The sequence below is a fragment of the Rissa tridactyla genome, chromosome 5 (assembly GCF_028500815.1).
Source record: "Rissa tridactyla isolate bRisTri1 chromosome 5, bRisTri1.patW.cur.20221130, whole genome shotgun sequence".
Classification (NCBI taxonomy): domain Eukaryota; kingdom Metazoa; phylum Chordata; class Aves; order Charadriiformes; family Laridae; genus Rissa; species Rissa tridactyla.
The window spans coordinates 56534147-56554906 of NC_071470.1; the positions used below are offsets into that span (position 1 = coordinate 56534147).

The 20760-nt window shown below is 38.1% G+C and overlaps 1 protein-coding gene across 12 annotated transcripts in view; it reads right to left on the bottom strand.

Annotated features, from left to right (window-relative positions):
- Positions 1–20760, bottom strand: part of TBCK (TBC1 domain containing kinase) — a 108456-nt gene that overhangs the window by 18973 nt on the left and 68723 nt on the right. For 8 of the 12 annotated variants that reach the window (XM_054203434.1, XM_054203431.1, XM_054203435.1 and 5 more), the window contains one exon: positions 14443–14618. In XM_054203434.1, the coding sequence (XP_054059409.1) occupies positions 14443–14618 (176 nt within the window). Of the gene's footprint in view, positions 1–645; positions 771–4069; positions 4223–6878; positions 6906–7095; positions 7168–14442; positions 14619–20760 lie in introns of those variants that run through there. The other 4 variants (XM_054203441.1, XM_054203438.1, XR_008466690.1 and 1 more) reach the window with 4 other exon arrangements.

Sequence of the window (20760 nt, forward strand, 5' to 3'; positions counted from 1 at the left end):
CAAGTTTAGAGAACGTGCTAGAGAGAACAGAGAGGCATGCATATATTTTCCTGAGTTATATCCCAGAAGAAGACTTCTTAGACAGTCCTTCTGCTGTTAGAAATACCTTTGTTGTAAGCAGGTTATCAAAAAGCACTCAAAATTACCAACAAAATTGGCAATTGTACTTCAGGGAATAAGCCCACCAAATTGCCTTTTCCATTGTATATGACAGTATTCAAACAAAACAATTTACAAATTGGTAGTCTCAGCACATAATTTCCTCCCAAGTTCAGAATAATAGAGGTCATGATGCTTTATAATCAGAAAGATCTTTGATTTTCTGGATAACATATTATTTGTTTCAACAGAATAGTCAATACTCAAGGGAGACCTGTTTCCATAAAAATAACTGTGAAAGAGGACACAGCCAACTCCCATTGCTGTCTAAAGCCACCTCCCTGTTGAGTAGCTGGATTTCCCCAAGAGAAGTCCAAGGAAATGGACTGCATCAAAGCGGAGGAGAAGGAGGAAGAACAATGACAAACTTCAGACTTGTCAAATGAATTCAGCAGTCCCTGTCTAGGGGATTTATAGCAGACACAAGTTTGCAACATCCAAGAAAGGTAGCAACATAGAAAGAGTAGTGATTACATAAATACATACTTGGCTGAGACATTTGCCTGATGACTAAAACTAGCAGACATCACTACACCCTCCTCAGGTGACAGCTTCTCCCCTCAGGAGAATGTTTGCGGAGCAACACCGTGGAGGGAAGGGAAGCAAATCCACTGCAAAAAGAATTCAGTCCTTGAAGCGAGGTCAGACGATTACAGGTAACAATAAATACTCCGGTAGCAAAGTCAGGCATTATAAATGTGGACTATGCCAGTGAAGCTGGCTGAGATGACCTGGGTTAAGTCTTCTGGAGAAACATTTACATTATGATGGACTCTAATTATACAACTACTTCCTACTTTTATTTATACAATTCTTGTCTAATTCAGCAGATAGGATGAATGCCTCAGGAAAGCATAAAAGTTTAAGAGGAAAGTACGAAGTCTGCATCAGAAAACAAATCAGTCAAAATTCACCTAAACTGATATAAAACCATTTTCCCCTTATCTGGAAGTATAAAGCCACAAGAAGTGCTCCACAGATAGACACTATCTGTCCTGTGAATAGGGTTTAATAACCAGGACAAGCGGGTTTTTTCCTTCAACTGGGTTGAAAATAAGGAAAAACACATTCTGCTGTGAATTTTAGAACCATCTTGGCTTTGCTTTGACCTAGTATGTCCAGATCTGCTTCAACGGTATATTTAGTGATACAGATCTCTATATAATCTTTGAAGAAAGCTGCAGCCTAAAGCTCCTTGACAGACTTGCAGGAAATAGAATTGTTGAATCAATTCTTTCTTTTAACAACTGTTTTATCAGACTAATTTATTTCCTTCAAATTGCAAAGGGAATTATGTGCATGCACTTATAATATCATCTTTCCTAATTACATTTAAAAATTTGACTTTATCTGCTGTATCTGCTAACAACTATATTTCAGGTCAGACATTTTCTCACAGGAATTTTCTAATTGTCTGTCTGTCACAGCACAAACTAAATACAGCTAACTCCAAGCTGTCAATCCTTCTACCCAGTCCTCCTCACAAGTCCTCTTCATACTGCCATCTTGCTATGGGTACCTGTAGTTTGGCACTGGACTTGAGTTCAGACAGCTCTTGAGGCTTCCATGGCCCCTGAGCACCCAAATCTTGCAGATTCTTCTGAACCTTTAACACCTTTCCTACTCCTCTCCACAACAGTGTTCCAGCTGCTTTCTACCACCTCAGTGACTACTGTCTTTGACACAAAAGTCTACATGTGCTAAGATACTGAACTTACTACTTAAATTGCTTTGCCTATTTTCCTGCAAAGGAGATCTCCTAACTTCAAGCACGAATCTTGCTTTAGACTAGTCAGCTGTAAGAAGTTGTTCATCAGGGACGACCACTTAATCAGCAGGCTGGTAACAGGAAAAAGAGTACTTAAGCTAAAGTCTGAGGTCTGCTTGCCTCACAGAAGTTTCTCTGACAACACCCTAAATTCTTTACTTTCAAAGTACTTATTTTTCTCACCCCATTAATTTTCAAATAGGCCTGGGAATTGCTAAGCCATATGCATTTACTGCTCTTAATAAAAAGAAATAGGCATTAAGAATTTAATATTTTTTTTTTTTACATTAGGAATTAAAGCTGCTTAAACATCCTCAAATTAGAAATCAAGCTTCAGAAAGATTAAAGCACTCCAGAACACGAGGCTGGCACAATCACAGCTCCTATCTATTTTTCCATTAGCCTGTAATCTCTTACAGGCATTTCATCCTGGCTATAAATGAAGATATATTTTAATTTTTTTTTAGAAAGTAAGCAAAGATACTAAAGTATCTTTAGTTCTGCTGAACCTGAACTTAACAGTCCCGTCTGATAAACACAGGAGCTATAAAGCAACTTTTTATCCATGGAAAGGACAGCTTTTTCTGAGTAGAAGCAGGGTTTCCCCCCTTTTGTCTTTGAAGTTGGCAAAACTTATTGCAGCAAATGTAATACAGGAGGAATTTTGGTGAAAGTCAGTATAATTAAAATCTGGGGTTCAAGTAAAATAATCTATTCCCAGTATGAAAGTCCTTTACAGAGAAACAAGCTTCATGGTAGATGTCATTCCATATTGCTGGAACATAAAGTTTTGGTTTTGAAATCAATGTACGCATGTACATCTAGGAACAAGACGACAAAAACATTTTTAAACCAGCTTAGAAGATAACGGTTTTAAAAGATTTCTGAAGAATTGTTCAAACAGAGAAAGAAACAAAAGCAGATTCACACAGCAACTACAAACAGATGCAACTCTGAATCAAAGGTCACACTAGTTTGCAGCAAAGACATTGCTGTTTGTTCTTGGTTTTACTTCAAATAACCATAATGGAACAAAGATAATGTATTTTTTTTTTTACAGCGTATTCCACCTAAATACAGTACTCAGTGTCATGGTGCCACCATATAAACTTTGGGATAAATATATTTATATAGAGTAGCACTATGTTATACCAATTAAAATATAGCTGTCAGATGAAAACAACTGGTAGAAAAGAAGAGGAAGAATAAGCATGAACAGGACACTTCAGGGCAGATTTGTAGGCAAAGCCATTGCTATCGTCTTTTTATCAAAAAAGCAGTTTGCACAACAGGCACAGTCGGTTTTCAGGAAGTATCTGAAAACAAGACCAGGTACGAACACTGGATTTTTGCTGCCTCATCTAAAAGGATTTTTATGACTGAAACCAGTCATTACCAGTGTGTTTGCACTCAGTAATTTCCATGAAAATGTTTTTGTTTATATTCTTCAAAATAAAGTAGATGAAGGCAGTACTTAATCCCCTAGGAGCATTGTCCTTTGGATATTTATTTTTTGTGGGGTGTTTTTGTTTGTTTGTTTTTAAACAAATAGAATGACTCCCATTGCTCCCTTGAATTCTGATGGCCTGATAAGCGAAAAGTACTTAGCTCCTGTACAATCTGAGAGAGAATGATGCTTAAATCCACTGTCACTGACAGAAAGAGGCAGGGAAGTATTCTAATGATCATAAATAAATAAAAAGGAATACATATCTTGACACAGTCCCTAATCCCCCTTCCCTCTCCCCTCCCGCCATTTTTTATGACCTTTATTCGAAAAGGGTCACACAAAAAGGCTTCAATGTTTTTAGATGTTAAATCAATACCGCTTATAAAGGAGGAGCAGTCAAAACCTCCAGGTTTTAGGAACTGTTTTCTAAAATTTTTCAAACACTTGAGAGCGACTATTCTCTACACAACCTCTCTAGCAAACTGATTCTTACACTTCAGATTCAGCGTTCCCTTGTCATCATGCTCTGCTTCTGCTATTTCCAAGTCAAGACATTGGTGCCTGCCTTCTCTATGCTCCCTATCTCCTCTACTTGCTATGTCTTTAGTTTGCTCCATTTCATTTTGCAAGCTATACTCTCCCACCTCCTCTATCACCCTGACTCCCCCACAAAGCTCCCCTCGCCAGGATTCATACCTTAAGGAGTGAGCAAACAGCAACTTCTAGCCAATTGCCATTCATAAACATCCTCCAAATATCTTCATACGCCATTGTAGGCAGTCTACAAAAATATGAGTGAGCTCAGCTTGCCGAAGTAGCTCATTATTAAGGAAACCTCTTTCTCCCTGGAATAACATAATTGAGTAACATATGTCATCCCTGGATAACCTAATTGAATAAGCTGAGTCAGCAGAGCAGAAAGACAAGTTATTCCCTGTGTGCAGCTAGGCAGACATGCTGCAAAGTCTCAGTAGTTATTGCCTCTGACGCAATAAAATAGGTAAACATTTCTCACCACTGCAGGGAACCATTTTAAAACACAAAGCTGAGCCATAATCCAGTTGTGCCTGAAAATACCCACAAAATGCTTTAACATGAAATAACACTTGAAGTAAAAGCAGGAGCAAGAAGGTCTAGCAAGCCTTCCCTGCTTTCTATTGGTGCCTCTATTTTCCTCTTGATAGATGCTCTCTCTTTGAGAATAGTATTACTTTAAGAAAAAAATATTGCAGAATCTTAAGAGTACAAACTCTCAGAGATTCCCTTGCCCTCTTTAAAAACAAAACCAACAGGAATTTAATATCACATCTCAATGCAAACTGCAACCGAAAGAGGAATTTCCTTTCCCTCACAATGTGATTATGTGTCACAATGTCACTCAATGTCAGAGACCTTGGATTTAGACGATCCATCTTTTTTCAGGATTCAACTGGAGTTGCTATTTATCTATTATTCCTGTTTTCTCAACTGACATTAACAATGGCAGCACAGCTCTGGGACATTTTCAGTTATTCACCACTGTGAAGCCTGCCAAAGTGTAAAACATACTGTTAAGGCTCTACCTTAACTGGTGACTATCAAGAGGAGTGCTGAATTTGAGTAATTGTCAAAAAGTGTGAAAATATGGTTAGCCAAACAGTTACGCTGTAAGCTGTACGTGCTTTTCACATCAATCTCCTTGGATTTCTATACCACTCCACTCATTTTAGAAACCTGTCCCGAAGCTTTGGTGAGATATACCTAAATCACCATTTTAGCATCAACAGAAACATTTCTGCCCATCAACCGAAAATGCGTTCATTCATGTTTGCAGGATGGGCTCTGTGACTAACTTTTGCTGCAGGTTCAACTTTGCAATCAGTATGCACTCTTTCTTCTAGTTATGCTGTTGCACATATTTGAAAATAACATTTTCCACTGGTAACAACGGCAGATAAGAAAACATATACACATAGCTGTAGCAATTTTACTAGTAGATTAAGATGATGTTGACACAGTCACATAGGCCACCAGCCAATTTGTCCTAGGCTATCAACTGCAAGAGTGCAGCAACAGCACCAGGCAAGAGAGCTGCATTCAGTAAAGTCTTTTTCATCCTCTCACTGCACTTCATAATAAAGTTAGATTATCATGACACCGCATCCTGACTCAACTGACAAAATGCACAGCACTTAGCCTGGCCTGAGGCATTAAGAAAGGGATGCGATGAAATCCTGGATTCAAGGTTAGGCTAAGGCAGGCTCCTACAGAGACCTATATAGAGAAAGAGAATAGGGTAGGACAGAAGACTGGGGAGTAGAGGGAAAAGAACACCTTTGGCCTTTGACAGAAATAATTATCTCCAACATAATACATCCCTTACCCATATCATGAAAATTCATTTTTATTACCTTTTCTCAAGAGCACTGTTACACAGCACTGTGCTCTAGACATAACTTTCACAGCAGCAATATATGGCATACAGAGGAGTTAGTGCATGCTGGAATTAGAGCTGCTGTGAGAGGCAGGAGGCAGCTATGTCTGTGCACATGAGCATATCTGTGCGTGAGATAAACTACTAAGATCCTTGAGTTTACTGCTCCTCCAAAACCCGACTTCAAAAACTTCTGCCAAACCCCATTGCCTTCTAATCCTACAAGCACACACATACAAAAAATGCAATACCAAGTGGACCATTTCTCTTTGCTGTCTCTAATTGTGCTTAACAGAAGCTGAGAAAAGCATCAAGCTTTTCAGATTTGTGCTGGTTCTAAAGCATATTTTTAGCACTCAGTGGGTTATTCTGAGTGTTACTTCTCTCCTAAAGTAAATTCACATACACACCAGACGGCTTTTTCCATTTTCCTTTTTTAGACACAGGCCACTTTCTTTTTTTTGATAAAATATGGATTATTTAACAAAGTATGAAATAAAACTGACACCCAAGAAACCACACCAAGTATTTATATTAGTTACCAAAAAGACTTATTTCCGCTACAGTCCTCCGTCTCAAAGAGGGCCGGAGTCAGTGCTAAACCACATGAAAACAAAGTACCAACTATACCACCAGCCAGCCACCTTGCAATTCAGGACCACTACAGCCTGAACTTTTGCCCTCCTTAGGAGCTTGCGAGCTGATCATCTTTTGCATGTCTCAGGGGAAGATTTTAAAGCATCCCTCACAAAATGTTAACTTTACATCACATCGTCAGCAACCCACTAAATAATTACCAGTGAAATTATTAAAACACTGAGGTGTGTAACTGTTTCCTAACATTCTCCGTGCATTGGATGTGCATAAAAAAAAAGGGAAAAAAAGAAAAAAAAAAAAAAGAGGTGTTCCAAAAATAGATTACTGCTACTACTCTTCAGTGACACCAAGCAAATTCCTCCTTGCTAAAACTTAGTTATAATGCAAGGCTTTGCTGCAGCCGTACTTGTGGAAAGAAACATTTTCACAACACCAAATTTTCAAGAATAGAACCACACCAGCTCACCAGTATCACAGAGATCATCCACCAATAATCAGTGAGGAAAAGTGGCATCAATCTGCAGATGGAAAAAGCATAGGTAAAACACACAGTGCCACTTGGCCAAGCTCAGATTCGGACTGCCAGCTGCAGCTGAGTATCGAGTATGGCTGGGCAGATGTAACACTGGCCAGAGAGACTTAGGAAATTCTGGTTTTCTTCCATTTTTCATTTCAATAATACAATAATTTACTTTGGCAAGGACTGACCTCAGGCTACGTTACCAGTGCTACCATATGCATTTCAGACAGTGTCTTCTCACAGGATACACTCCACAGGGGCTACGATTGGGAATAAAAGGGAAAACCAGAGTTGGCTCAAATCAGAGCTATTTAACAGCTGCAGCAAACTTGATTGTACTGTTCTGTTCTATTTACTACTTTATTATGGGCCCGATTCCTTTCTTTATCTAGTTAAACAGCTCATTTTCAATAATTTCAACACCTTAAAGGGTGGTGATGATAGCTGTCATATCCCTTATTCTGTCATACAGTGGCTACTGCTTACGATTTTTTAAAGTAAATTTCTTTTCCCCAGTAATATGGCAAAACTGAAAAAAAGAGGAAAAGGAAACTCCTAATATTTAATTGATCAGAGGCTATCAAATCCAGAACCTGATTTTAAAACAATTAAAAAAACACAAACAAACAAAAAAAAAACCACCAAAAAATTCCCCAAACCCCCACAGTGTCATAAGATGCAGAGAGAGAACCAGCTAGATTTTTTTTTTTTTAATTAATTTTACAGGTATAATTATTCCCTCCCCTTCAGCACATTTGTTAATCAGTCATGGAATCCCAATTGTGGGAGGTCAAAAAGGTCAAAAACACCCAGCTTTCAACTTCAAAGTGGGCATAATTGCAAAGGCTTGTGAGGAAGGACTAGATGGACAATCAGTGAATCCAGAACGTGAGCCTAAGGCTGCAGCAGAGAGTGCTCTGGCTGCTCCAGCTGCCCCATTTACATTCACAGCAGACAAACACGTCCCAGGGAGACTCGGAAACCAAGTCTGTACAAAATATGTTTACAATCCTTAAATATGATCTAAGTGAGTGTCTAATAAACTATTAAGAGTCTCATCTAAATAATATTTATATTATTATAAACATATTCCTTTAATTCTGCCTCGACTAAGAAAAAACACAGCACATTTGTTCCAATGAGTTTACATTCAATTAAAGTAATTGCTATTTATATTACAATTTAAAAAACAACCACAACATTCATTAGAGACTCTTATATTAACATCTAACATCAGTTATTTCCTAAGCCAATATATTCCTTGTTTTATCTACTCTGGCAATTGATTTAATGCCTTATCTTCTAACAGAAAAAGTCCTAAAACATATTAAAATACATTCATATTTTTAAAACCAAGCAGAGTAACAGCAAGTGCTATAAAAGGCTTCCTTCAGGTTATTTAATCTGCAGAACCAAAGCACTGGAAGCAGAGTTTTCCTTACGCTCCCCTTTTTGGTTACTAGCTGCCTGGTTTATAAGTTATCAAAAACAATTTTGAAAAGCTAACAAATACACAAAGTTTTGAAGCTTTCAACAATTCCTAAAAATATTTGCCAGAACACGATGAACTTATGACATCAAATTAAACAGAGAATTGTTTATTCACTCACAGGAGAGCGACATAAAATGTGTATTTCAACCAACTCATCTCAAAAATTACAAATAAACTCAACTTCTCACTCAAACTGTTGGCAGCTACAGTCAGAAAAACAGAAGCATCAAAGGCACACGCAAAATAAATTAGAAACATTAACTCAGATCTTGATCAGTTAATGCTTTGCAGAACATGAACTAAAGACAAATTTGAGGAACAGCTTTCTGTTCAGTAGCAGAACAATGAAAGAAGAAAACAAAACCAAGTTCCCTACAAAAACAGAACACAAAAGAAACCTGAAATGGGTCAGGATAGTCAGAAGACCCTTGAGGCAGAATATATATAACAGCTGTTATGAACAGCATGGACGTTGCACCATTGCACTTGGACATTTCCTAGCTTGTACACTGAAACAGAAGTGTTGGTATACACGACTCATCATGCTTTTTTTAGAAGAATAGATGAACTTCACACGACAGTTATTCAAGGACTTAATATAAACCTAGCCAATACATTTTGTGGCTGGAGAGCTGCCTGGCAGAAAAGGACCTGGGGTTGTTGGTCAACTGCCAGCTGAATATGAGCCAGCAGTGTGCCTAGGTGGCCAAGAAGGCCAACAGCATCCAGGCCTGTATCAGGAACAGTGTGGTGAGTAGGACTAGGGAAGTGATCGTCCCCCTGTACTCGGCACTGGTGAGGCCCCACCTCGAGTACTGTGTCCAGTTTTGGGCCCGTCACCACAAAAAAGGCACTGAGGTGCTGGAGTGGCTCCAGAGAAGGGCAACAAAGCTGGTGATGGGTCTGGAGAACAAGTCTTATGAGGAGCGGCTGAGGGAGCTGGGGTTGTTCAGCCTGGAGAAAAGGGGGCTGGGGGGAGACCTTATCGCTCTTTACAACTACCTGAAAGGAGGCTGTAGAGAGGTGGGGGTCGGTCTCTTCTCCCAAGTAACAAGTGATAGGACAAGAGGAAACAGCCTCCAGTTGCACCAGGGGAGGTTTAGACTTGATATTAGGAAAAATTTTTACACCAAAAGGGTTACTAAGCATTGGAACAGGCTGCCCAGGGAAGTGGTCGAGGCACCATCCCTGGAGGGATTTAAAAGACAGGTAGACATAGCGCTTAGAGATATGGTTTAGTGATGGTTTTTGTCAGAGTTTGGACTCAGTGATCTGAAAGATTGCTTCCAACCTAGGCAAGTTTATGAGTCTATCATTTTATATGGACAAATATATCCTAGGTGCACACAGGAAATTAGAAGCACCTGAGTGCTGGTGTATTTATTGCAAATAGGCCTGAATTTCCATCTGAAAGAAGTCTATCACACTAGGTATCCTCGGTTATCTGCAAAGAAAAGTTGCCATGAGAAAACTTTGCTCATAATATTTTTGATAAAAATAAATATGTTTTTCATGTTTGTACTGTTTCATCAAGCCATTAAGTCACCTTCCTACTTAAGCATTTTTCCTACTTCAAAAATGAAAAACTGAACTGGACCAGTGGCATTTAAATCAATGCAAGGATCAAAAATCATCTGGCATACTTTTCTCCAGTTGAAAGCTTTCAGTCCCCAAAATTCATCAAGAACTCCCACCCTTGAGAAGAGGATGGGTAGTAGAAGACCAAGATGAAGGCACGATTTTATCAGCCTTGGGATTTCTGTAAGTCTACCTGCCACATCTGAGCAGACATTCATAAAGATAAAGAAACTGCATCATTTAGAAGTGTACAGGCAGTTTGCAAGCTACCATGCCTCTAATAAAAGAGGTACAAGCAATGCAGAAAATTGTTATGCAACAAATATGACCCCTGGACATTCAAGAAAAACACTTTGGGAGTTTCCAAGGGATGAAGGTAAGTGTCAGGAAGAGTAAGAAAAAAAAGAAAAAAAAAAAATCAGTGTACTGTTCAGGAAAAGATTACAGACACAAATTTGAGTAGACTGCTACTAAAATTCGGTAGTGAATTTAAAGGTTTTCTTCCATTCTTATTTTTGACATTTTATCTTTCTCAAAATAAACATGCAAAATCACTTAAACTGTACATTCATTCTCTCCAAAACTATTTCCTCCCTCCTTGAGATTTTATCTCAGTAGAAATATGCTTACCGGCTGAAAGAGTAAAAGATTAAGCAACACAAAAGTCCAGGAGGGAAGAGAGCACCCAAGCCTATTTATGAAGTTGCAAATAGATGCCACTAAAATGAAAACTAAGCAATGCTAGTGATAAAAAAGTCAAAAGTTTTGTTTTACTGGCTGAGGATTTAGGGAGAAAAATGCTCACCCAGAGGCAAATACTTCTCATGTTATCATTAACCAAAGCACCATAACATGCAGATACACACAAATATTTGAGTAGCCAATAAAAAACACTTAAGAAACAAACTGAAGCAGCTTAGAAGGAAAATACAAAATATAGGAGTAGGAGACAGATGGTGTTTAGAATTAAATACACTAAACACTTAATGTTTCATGAAGTCATAAATAACCTTCAGAAGCAAGCCCACAGCTTTGTTTACAGAAGAATTGTTTTCTACCCTCCCCACCCTTAAATACAGAGGTGATCCACAAATATAAAACTGGAGATACAAATGTAGTACAAACTGCTTGTCCAAATAATGAGCAACTAAATAGGGGGGAAACAGCAAAGTAATTTTTTAAGAGTTAGACTGACCACCAAGGAGACAATGGTGTTTTAGAAAATCCATTAGTGGCCACTGTGTGTACTAAAGATTGAACTCAAGATTCCATTGCTTTTAAGTAGAAAAAAAAGTTTCCCCATAGCAGTAAACACCAGTAGAGTACACATCTGAAGAAAGAGACAGATAGCTCCAGGATTAAGGTTAAAAAAAACCCAAAACAACGCAAAACACCTCACAAAAAACGCCCACACCACCTTTGGGTGTAAAGAGTGTATTTCATTAATAATTTCGATTTTTTTTTAGCAATGTTGCTCAAACCTCTGAGAAGCGTCGTCTTATAAAGACAAATCCAGAAGTGCAGAACTGGTCACAAGTGGGAGTCAGCTGATTAGTGGCTCATGTTACACCAGATTTTCAAAGTCTGAACTATGGCTGCTGACAGAACTATAACATAGAATCATAGAATTGTCTAGGTTGGAAGGGATCTTTCAGATCACTGACTCCAGCCAGCAACCTAACACTGACAAAAACCATCACTAAACTATATCTCTAAGCACTATGTCTACCTGTCTTTTAAATCCCTCCAGGGATGGTGCCTCGACCACTTCCCTGGGCAGCCTGTTCCAATGTTTAGTAACCCTTTTGGTGTAAAAATTTTTCCTAATATCAAGTCTAAACCTCCCCTGGCGCAACTGGAGGCTGTTTCCTCTTGTCCTATCACGTGTTACTTGGGAGAAGAGACCAACTACCAACTCCACAGCCTCCTTTCAGGTAGTTGTAAAAAGCAATAAGGTCTCCCCCCAGCCCCCTTTTCTCCAGGCTGAACAACCCCAGCTCCCTCAGCCGCTCCTCATAAGACTTGTTCTCCAGACCCATCACCAGCTTTGTTGCCCTTCTCTGGACTTGCTCAAGAATCTCAATTTCTTTCCTGTAGTGAAGGGCCCAAAACATATTTGGCTTGTGTATATCTGCCTCAAAACCTGACACAAAAAAAGATACAGCATATGAGAGCAAACACATTTGTAGACTGTAACTTAACATATGAATCAGCTTCCTTGTCATTCAGGTGTCCATGAGATAAAGCCTGAATATGTTCACGTGTTTCTGTATAAATCATAGTGCTGCTCCATATGAGGAGCTTAAAAAACCCAACACCCTACAGCAGTACTCAAAAGATCCAATACACTAGAGCTTCAAAAGAAGTGAAACTATCAGTTACGCTGCAGTAAATGAAAAGTGCTTTGCTGCTAAGTAGAAAGAAGTAGAAATGAAAGAGAAGGCAATAAAAGTTATGGTATTTATTTTTCTTCTATGTAACATACCAAAACCATTAGCTTAATTTCTTGGAAATTTTGGAATGGATGAGCCTAGTTACTAGCATTATAAAGAAACAAAACTTCTGGTATGAAAATAAAATTACTACCAGTAAAAAAATAAAAAAAAACCCACCCAAAAAACTTCTCAGGAAATGGAAGGACACTGAAAGAAACTTTGCTTGACCCAAAATAATGGATTTTTATCTCTGCTACAAATATAAATCTTTGTTCTGTTTACCAGTTCAGTAGACCGTTGCTGCTTTCTCCCATCTGCCCCCTTGCTATTCCCAAGTCCCTTCACTCTTTCTTGGACACAGAAAGGCACAAGCACATTCTTAGGACTGAGAAGGCTTGTCTTTTTACTCTTTGTCATCATAATGTTAAGAAAAGCTAGCACATACACAAAAACATTTTCACTGTTAGCACTGTCAGTCTGCCAAGAGAGGCTGCATAATCTCTTTCCTTGGAAGTTTTCATGACTTGATGGAACAAAGCCCTGGGCAACCCCAACTGAATTCAGTGTTGGGCCTGGTTTTTGCAGGAATTTGCACCAGATGACTTCCTAAGGTCCTATCTGAATTATTTTATGAATGTGCAGCCCTTAGCTGCTTCAGAAAGTCCCTCTACATATCTCTAGAACAGCACAGCAGCAGTTGTGTTGGCTACAATTCCTGTATGACAACAGCCAGTATTCTCCTGTAATTTCATTTTTCTTCCCAATTGCATTTCTACATCCACTTATTATTTCTTAAATCCTGCAAGCTCTTCAGAGTTTCCTTCTGTTCTGCATTTGCATGTCTAGCACTTGGACTCCTGGACTTGTGGCTAAGGTTTCCAGAAAATACAGCAATAGAAATAAAATCAAAACTAAATTAAAAAACAAGAAAATGACTGAATATCAAACTCAGGTTTAAGGACTACTTCAAAAGTAAGATATACTTGAGTGACAGTGCACTTCTTAGTTTCTTAGTAGTTAGGAAAAAACAGATGAAAAAATAAAAGCAAAAAAACAACTTAATGCAATTGACTAAATAGATATGGCAGGTCTATATATCCTTCCCCTATTATTATAATGTACTTGTGAATGAATTCTGATTGTAGGAGAATGTGGAAGGAAAAAAAAACCAAAACAAAAGTGTTTCATTTTTAAGAGACTGAAGATTTGTACTGTTGAGAGGAAGGAAAGGAATAATTTCAAATGGCCATTCTTCAGATGATGTATTTGGCAAGAGAAACAACCATCAGATATTACTGGAGAGAGACGGGAAAAAATATTTGTACTAAGCTGAGTATCTATTTAATGCAGATATACTCTTAGACACTAGTTATTCTTTGCCAAGATGAACACAGGCATAACTCTCATACTACCTCTCAAAATAACTTGAGCCATACCTTTAACCTGACATGCCAAGATAGAAAAAACAGTCAGAGCTTCCTGCATCACTTTCCAGTTACCTATTTCTCTCTGGCAAACTGTTCTTTTTACTATTTTTCTCCTAAGATAAAGACTCTTTGTAGTTCTGCTGGTGAGTCATGGACATTGGTCTGTTGTGGTAACAAACACCACAGAACCGAAGGAGCAGGAGTTGGGAGAGGCAGAAATCCGGCACAACAAGAAATAATTTTATTGGCATGTACATCAAAGAAGCTGGAGTTCAAAGCAGTAAAGTTTAAAAAAAACCCAAAACCCAACAACCTTTCAGTTAACTCTCATTCACTACATTGGATTGTTCATCAAAATTAATAATATGGCATAGGCTCTAACACTGTGCACTGGCTTACAAGCAAATCAGAACATCTCATGAATGTGTTAAACCCCTGTGCTTGGAAGTGACAACATAAATGCCAGTTTGGTTTGTACCAACCAAACTGGTGTTTGGTTGGTATTTTCTTCCTGTCTAAATTTAAAAGAGAAAAAAAACATCTGGGGCCGGAGAAATATGCATTCTGAACAACTCTCCCCCCTCCACTTCCCAAATCACTTACTAGGTCACTTCGAGGTGCTTCCTGATAGTCTGCTGAAAAGCAGGACATTGAACTTCTTGTGCCGTTGCTCTCACTGGCTTGCCGTGGAGGCTGTGCATATTGCCTGTATGTAGCACTCTTCGGGGTCCAGCGAAACAGGTTGATTGACTCACGAACACAACGCTCAATGTCAATCTCTGATCAGGGATTTAAAGAAAAAACAAGAAATGTAATCATGAAAAATCAGTAAAGCCAATTAACCTAGCTATGACATTGCTAAATAAACATATACCCATTTATACACCTCTATCTCTGTCTCTTTCTCCCCCACATAAAAGGCACATAGTTTTCAAAAAAATTTTCCCATAAAAAAAAAAACACTTAGAAATTTATTATGAAAAACTAGCAAAGACAGTTTAAGCATTAATTTTATCCCTAGTTATGTATGGAAATATAGCAAGCTGTTTAACAGAAGCGTAACAGAACTTTAACCAGTGCAAAGCCAGCAATATAACTGAAGCCTAGGCATTGTAAGGCATCTTCATTAAATGTCTTTGCACGTTGGACTACTGATTTTTAAATGTGAGTACTTGCAGTACATCAAAAGTACATTTCGTGCAGTGTATGGACATCGGGACTTTTGGATCAGCTGAGTGTCTTATTTATCAGTTCAATACTGCTACGAGCCAAACTGAAAGCTTTCCGTTGTTGAGCTTTGTGCAGCCTGCCATTTTGACAAAGCTAATGTTATCTGTTTGGTGGAAGAACAAGAGTTCTCAACACTAATTTGTGCTTGATGGCTAACACAATGGATTTTTTTTTAGAACTTAAAAAAAAAAAAAAGTCCAAAACCTAGTCAGACATTCACAGTGAAACATTCTGACTGAAGGAATGAAGTGCCGTGTGTGACAAACTACAGCTCAGCTTGGGAGGAGAGCAGACACCCATCAAATGGGAAGCATCCTAAAATAAGCTGTGGTCAAATAAAAAATTAACAAAGCATAATGTAAAACACTTGCAAAAGGAAAACAAAAAAGTAAACCTATTACAAACATCATTTTTTGCCACGCTGAGCATCTGCATGTATCTGTCTTCAAACAAGATGTAACATAAAAACAATTTAATTTTCTGTCACTGTAAAAAGACTAGTTAATTTTGCATCTCTTGTCTGCGGTCTCATGAAAGGAAAAATTATTCTAGCTTGCCTTTTATGACAAACCTAGTGTATTGCATCATGCAAGTAACAGGTTTATTAGCCCTTCTTTCTTGTGTCTGTCCCAAGCATCTTGGATGATTCATTACAGCACTCACAATTTAGAAGACCGAAGCATCAGCTTCTACGAAGAAAATAGAGGCACTGTAGCCAAGCTTTATCTGTATATCTCAAACAGATTTCATGCATTGCCATCAATCAGGGAGTTACACCAGAAACCTCAGTCATTTAGCAGGGTGGTGAGCACAAGACGACGAAATTAGAAGATTGGAATCATCCATTCCAGTTGGATAAGATTATTCGCTTTGTTTAAAATCTGAATTAATGATGTGATCTATTAATCTCCCATTCAAAACGCTGTAGGATTCAGGTAGGATACAACCTGGAGCATAGGCTTTAATTCCACTGAAGACAACATGTTTATGTGCTATCTTGCTTCTGAAATTCTGAAAAATCTGGGACTAAAGCTGTGGTTTACCTAATTTTAATGGTAGCTCTAAAACCTTTTTGTGGATGTGAAAGTAAATCACAATTTTCCTTAACCATATCAGGTTCTCTAGGTACTTGGGATAATACTTGCCAGAGATATAAACGGACAACACGGTGTCTCAACAGTAACTAACAATTTTTCATTCTGTGATGAAAACATATTAGATTTTTCGTTTTGAATATATTGTAATAGAAGGTTGTTATTTAGTATCATTCCCAAGGAAAATCCACACAACTGGAACATTTTACACAATTTCTAAATTCAGGTAAAGACAGCAGATGTCTTTCACTGGTTATTATTCCTAGAGCTCCGAATACAGTCTGAAGCATGGTCATTACAGTCACACTTTCTCTACACTTCTGAAGACTCATTTGATTTATAAGAAGTTGAGAATTTCAGTTCAAGACTGTAATACATTTATAGTTTTTGTTTTTTCTGTAAAGGGACTATTATAATTGTGTGTTATAGCCCTGTCTCCTGAGATTCTTAGCTAAGGAAATGTTAGCAGTACTTTTGTAATAAGTGAGATGAAAGCAAAATTTAGCCAGTAAGAAAAAAAAAAGTTATCTGAACAACAATAATTAATAGCATGAGAAACATCTTGTTGTGAGCGCATAATAGCCTACAAATATCTGAAATTGAAAACAGAGAACTGGGGGATGGAATAGGAATGCTACTGCAGTAGACAGTTATGAAATAGCTGAAAGCAGAAATTGAGATTGACAGAGTTAAGCATTGAGACAGACTATCAAAATATTTTTCCTAGAAACAAGCTCTGTAATTCCAAAAGCAAACCATCTAGAGAAAGGGAAAATGCAGCAATGGGTTTCCCTAAAAACTATAACCAGTTCTCACACATCAGGGTGTAAGTAAAAAATTTAGGAGTCTGTTGTTCTGTGATTCTTGGCTGTTCAGTTTCTCATTTTTTCTAAGCAGCATTTCAGGAGGACAGGGGCCATGTCTGAAAATGAAATTCCATGGAACAAGAGGGAATTTAAAATGGTTTGGGAGGGAGGCCATCAAAAGCCTAACACCAATTTACAGTCTGCTGAATAATTGATCTGCTTCTAAGTATTGCAAAATAAAAATATAACAAGTTCATCATGGTTTCTGCAAGTAATAAAAAAAGTTACATATGTATGCACATAGGCACATGTATGTGTATATATGGGAATGGTCAACATTTATGACCCACAAGGGTGGTAGTGAAAAATCTACTTGCATTCTTTTTTAAAAACAATTAGTTTCAGGATACTGGAGTTTAAGATAACATTAAACTGATGTAAATATTTACAGAATATTTATTAGTCACATTGCATGAACAAGCGTCACAGTTGAGTAACCTTCAAGCCCATCTTCACCCTTTGCTTGAAATTTTGGTTTAAGAAAAATCACTTCCCGTCAGTAACTAAAATGCAATGCAATCCTGCACCCTTGCTAGATAAGATCTTTTCTCTTCCTTTTGGCTAATAAGTAAGGGTCTGCTCTGCTACTTCAACTCTGATTTCTTCCCATGCCCTTTCAAACATATGACAAATGAGTCAGTCTCCAATTAAACGTCCATCTTTTGTTATCGCACCAAGACTTTGCATTCACACAGTATTAATCCTGCTCGTACTCTTCCTGCTCCCAAGTAACTGTATTACAAGCCAGAAAACATTAAAGCTCACATATTAACAACAACATACTGTTGGTATGTCAGAAGTGCAAATATAACAAGCCAGTGCCTAGATTCTTGATCACGACTTTGAACAAACAGAGAGCGCACCTCTCCAGGATGCCAGACTACTTGTCATGTGCGAATAACTTAGAAGAACATCCTTCTGAGAGCACGCTCTGCATATATCTCAAGAAGCAAAGCAAGAAGCGAACAGAAACATTTAGAAAGGACAGGAAGGGCCTGCTCACTCATGTGCATACATATAACATCTCTGTGTGCTTCAAGGTCCCAACACTGGGGTGTTCTGTAGTTTAAAAAGCACATGCCTTCTGTTTTCATTCACACAAATTTTTTTGGTGGAAAATTCGTAATGAAAACATGCTGACCTAACGTGGTGTCTTTAACTGCGAAGTGTGCTTTAACATAATATAAATGCCATAAAAATAAGTTCTCATTTTAAAATTTAGTACATCTTTAAGCAGTCTGGTTTTCAAAAAGTGCGGAGCACCTGCATTTCAAAAAGTCAAAGTTGGCACCCAAGTACCTAGGAACTAAAAATCACAAGTTTCATTTTAAAACACTGTTTTTAGGAGTTCTGGCTCAACTGAACTCAAGTGTTTCACAGTCAAGCAGCAATGAAGCCTTACAGGAAACAATTCTATGCCACCAGCTAATTACTCCATTACTTGGCATCAAAAGACTTTTCCTAAGATTTCTAATTATGCAACTACAGGAACTGAAAGAGACAGTGGTGGGGAAGTAAACAAAGAGTGATCTAACAGTCATATGCTGGTTTTGCCCTGGCCCCAGCCCAATATTAAGCCTACTGAAATATTCTGCTCCTTTTCTGAACTAAGTTTCCTGGTTGCTCTGAGATGTTATTCATTTTGCTCTGTTCTTGTTAAATTATCACTCCCTACCAAGCTGCTGCCTCCTTCTCTCAACAGCCTCAGCTGAAAAGCATGGCTCAGCCTGACATAGCTTTTTAAGCTACATATATTTAGTGTTTATTATTATAGATACCAGAGAGAGGTAGACCACTTGCAACAGATGTTAAAGCATCAGTATAAAGTCAACACACCTGTGACAAAAGCACAGAGACTTTTTTATTTTTACACCAAAACCGGATGTTCACAGCAAGTGAAAGCAAGTAATGGAGAAAAACATAACACGAATTGTTCTTTCTTAATGCATATGTACACAGACTAAGTCTTTGTGTGCAGTTAATCAATTCCAGAGCTTTTTTCTTGGGTAACAGGATACCAGTTATGAAATCTGGCCAAAATAAACTGCTTCTGCATTTTGGAAACAGCCCAGAATTATGGGCTTGGTTTGACCTCTCCATCACAAGTAGTTTATTACTACCCTGCCAGGCAACATCAGCTTTCACCACACAGCCACATAAATAGGCTGGAAAACCTCTGTGCTATAAAAGCAGGGAAGCTGAATAGGTCACGCAGTTCAATCTCATGATTCCTGCTCTCAGAAGATATAGAGGTGAAAGGCCATAAACCTTTTCTTTTCTGATGACATACAAAAAGATACACTAAGCCTAGATATTTAAAAGGACAAATCTAGGCAGAGAAGTGACATTTCTAGACAACATCTCTGTATCTATTACTGCTAGAAGGTTACTATAAACAAAAAGGTCAAGGCAATTTTTTTTTTTCTGTCATTTATTTCATACATTACAGGATAGTTGTGTTATTTCATTGTTTTGTGGATAGTAATTTGCACTTACTTACACACATCAGGACCCCTTTCAGTACATCTTGGGACAAAATTTCAAAGGCAACATAAATATCAGTCATTAAATTTTAAAACTCTTAAATTAATATGATAGAAGTCTTTCTTGTTCTTTCTACATGGATGGCAAGGTATGCATCTCTCAAGAGCTGCCGGGAGGACAAGTGCTATCAACCAAGGAGCCATCATATTTTTTACGTAATACAGCAGGTGTACAGAAGTTGCACTCAGCTAGAAAAATGACTGGATGCAGAAGCAAGGGAACAATGCATAGTACTACGTTTTCAGACAGATTGCTTGTTGCACGACTGTAATAAGGATCAATAATTTCAATGTCGCATTGACAAGCTACCTTGTCTGACAGCACATTACTCCACAATTCTTTCACTATCTTGGAATAAAAAATTCTCTAGACAGTTCTCCACAGTCGATATCGTTTGCTATCTCTGGACGACACTGCCATTTTCAGTGTACATGTGACAGTTACCTTGCTGTTGGAAAGGAAAGACAACAATTTAAACTATTGTTGAGCCTGAATGCTCACAAGCAGTGGTTAGTGTATAAAAAAAATAAAAATCAAATATTCCCGGCACTTGCTTGGTGAGAGCACATCAACCATCTGCATCAGGGTTCGAAACACTGGGAAGAGAAAGATTTTTGGGTTTATGTAATGAAACGATGTGCAATGTCCAAAGACATGTCTTGTCTTCATCCATAAAGGAGATTGTCAGGAACTGAAAATTAGGAATGTATCAAGATAACGAGTTACAAAATGGAGAGTGTTATGAAGATAATAATTCAAGTAGAAGCAACATTTCTACATGAGATACTGATACTTCTGCTGAGACCAAGAGCAGGTATGTTTGCAGCCTGTGCATAAACAGGAGAAGCTGAGAGGAGAGTTATAGAAAGTACAACTATTGTAGTACCTGCAGTTATGCAGTCGTCTGGACCAGTTCATGCAACACTTACCAAACTAATAAGCAATAGAGACAAACAGCAGTAAACACTGAGTTATTCCCTGAGACATTAGACTGCATAAAGGACAAACATGAATCGTTCTCTTACATATGACTGTAAAAATTGCTGACTCAGCAGTTTAGCGTAAAGGTTTCATAAAGAATGCCTTCCAGCATGGAAACGTGATGTTGTCCTGCACTGATAAAGATGAGCAGAGAAGAGACAGAATGATGAATGACTGTACGAAGACTAAAGGTTTACTGTAAGTAA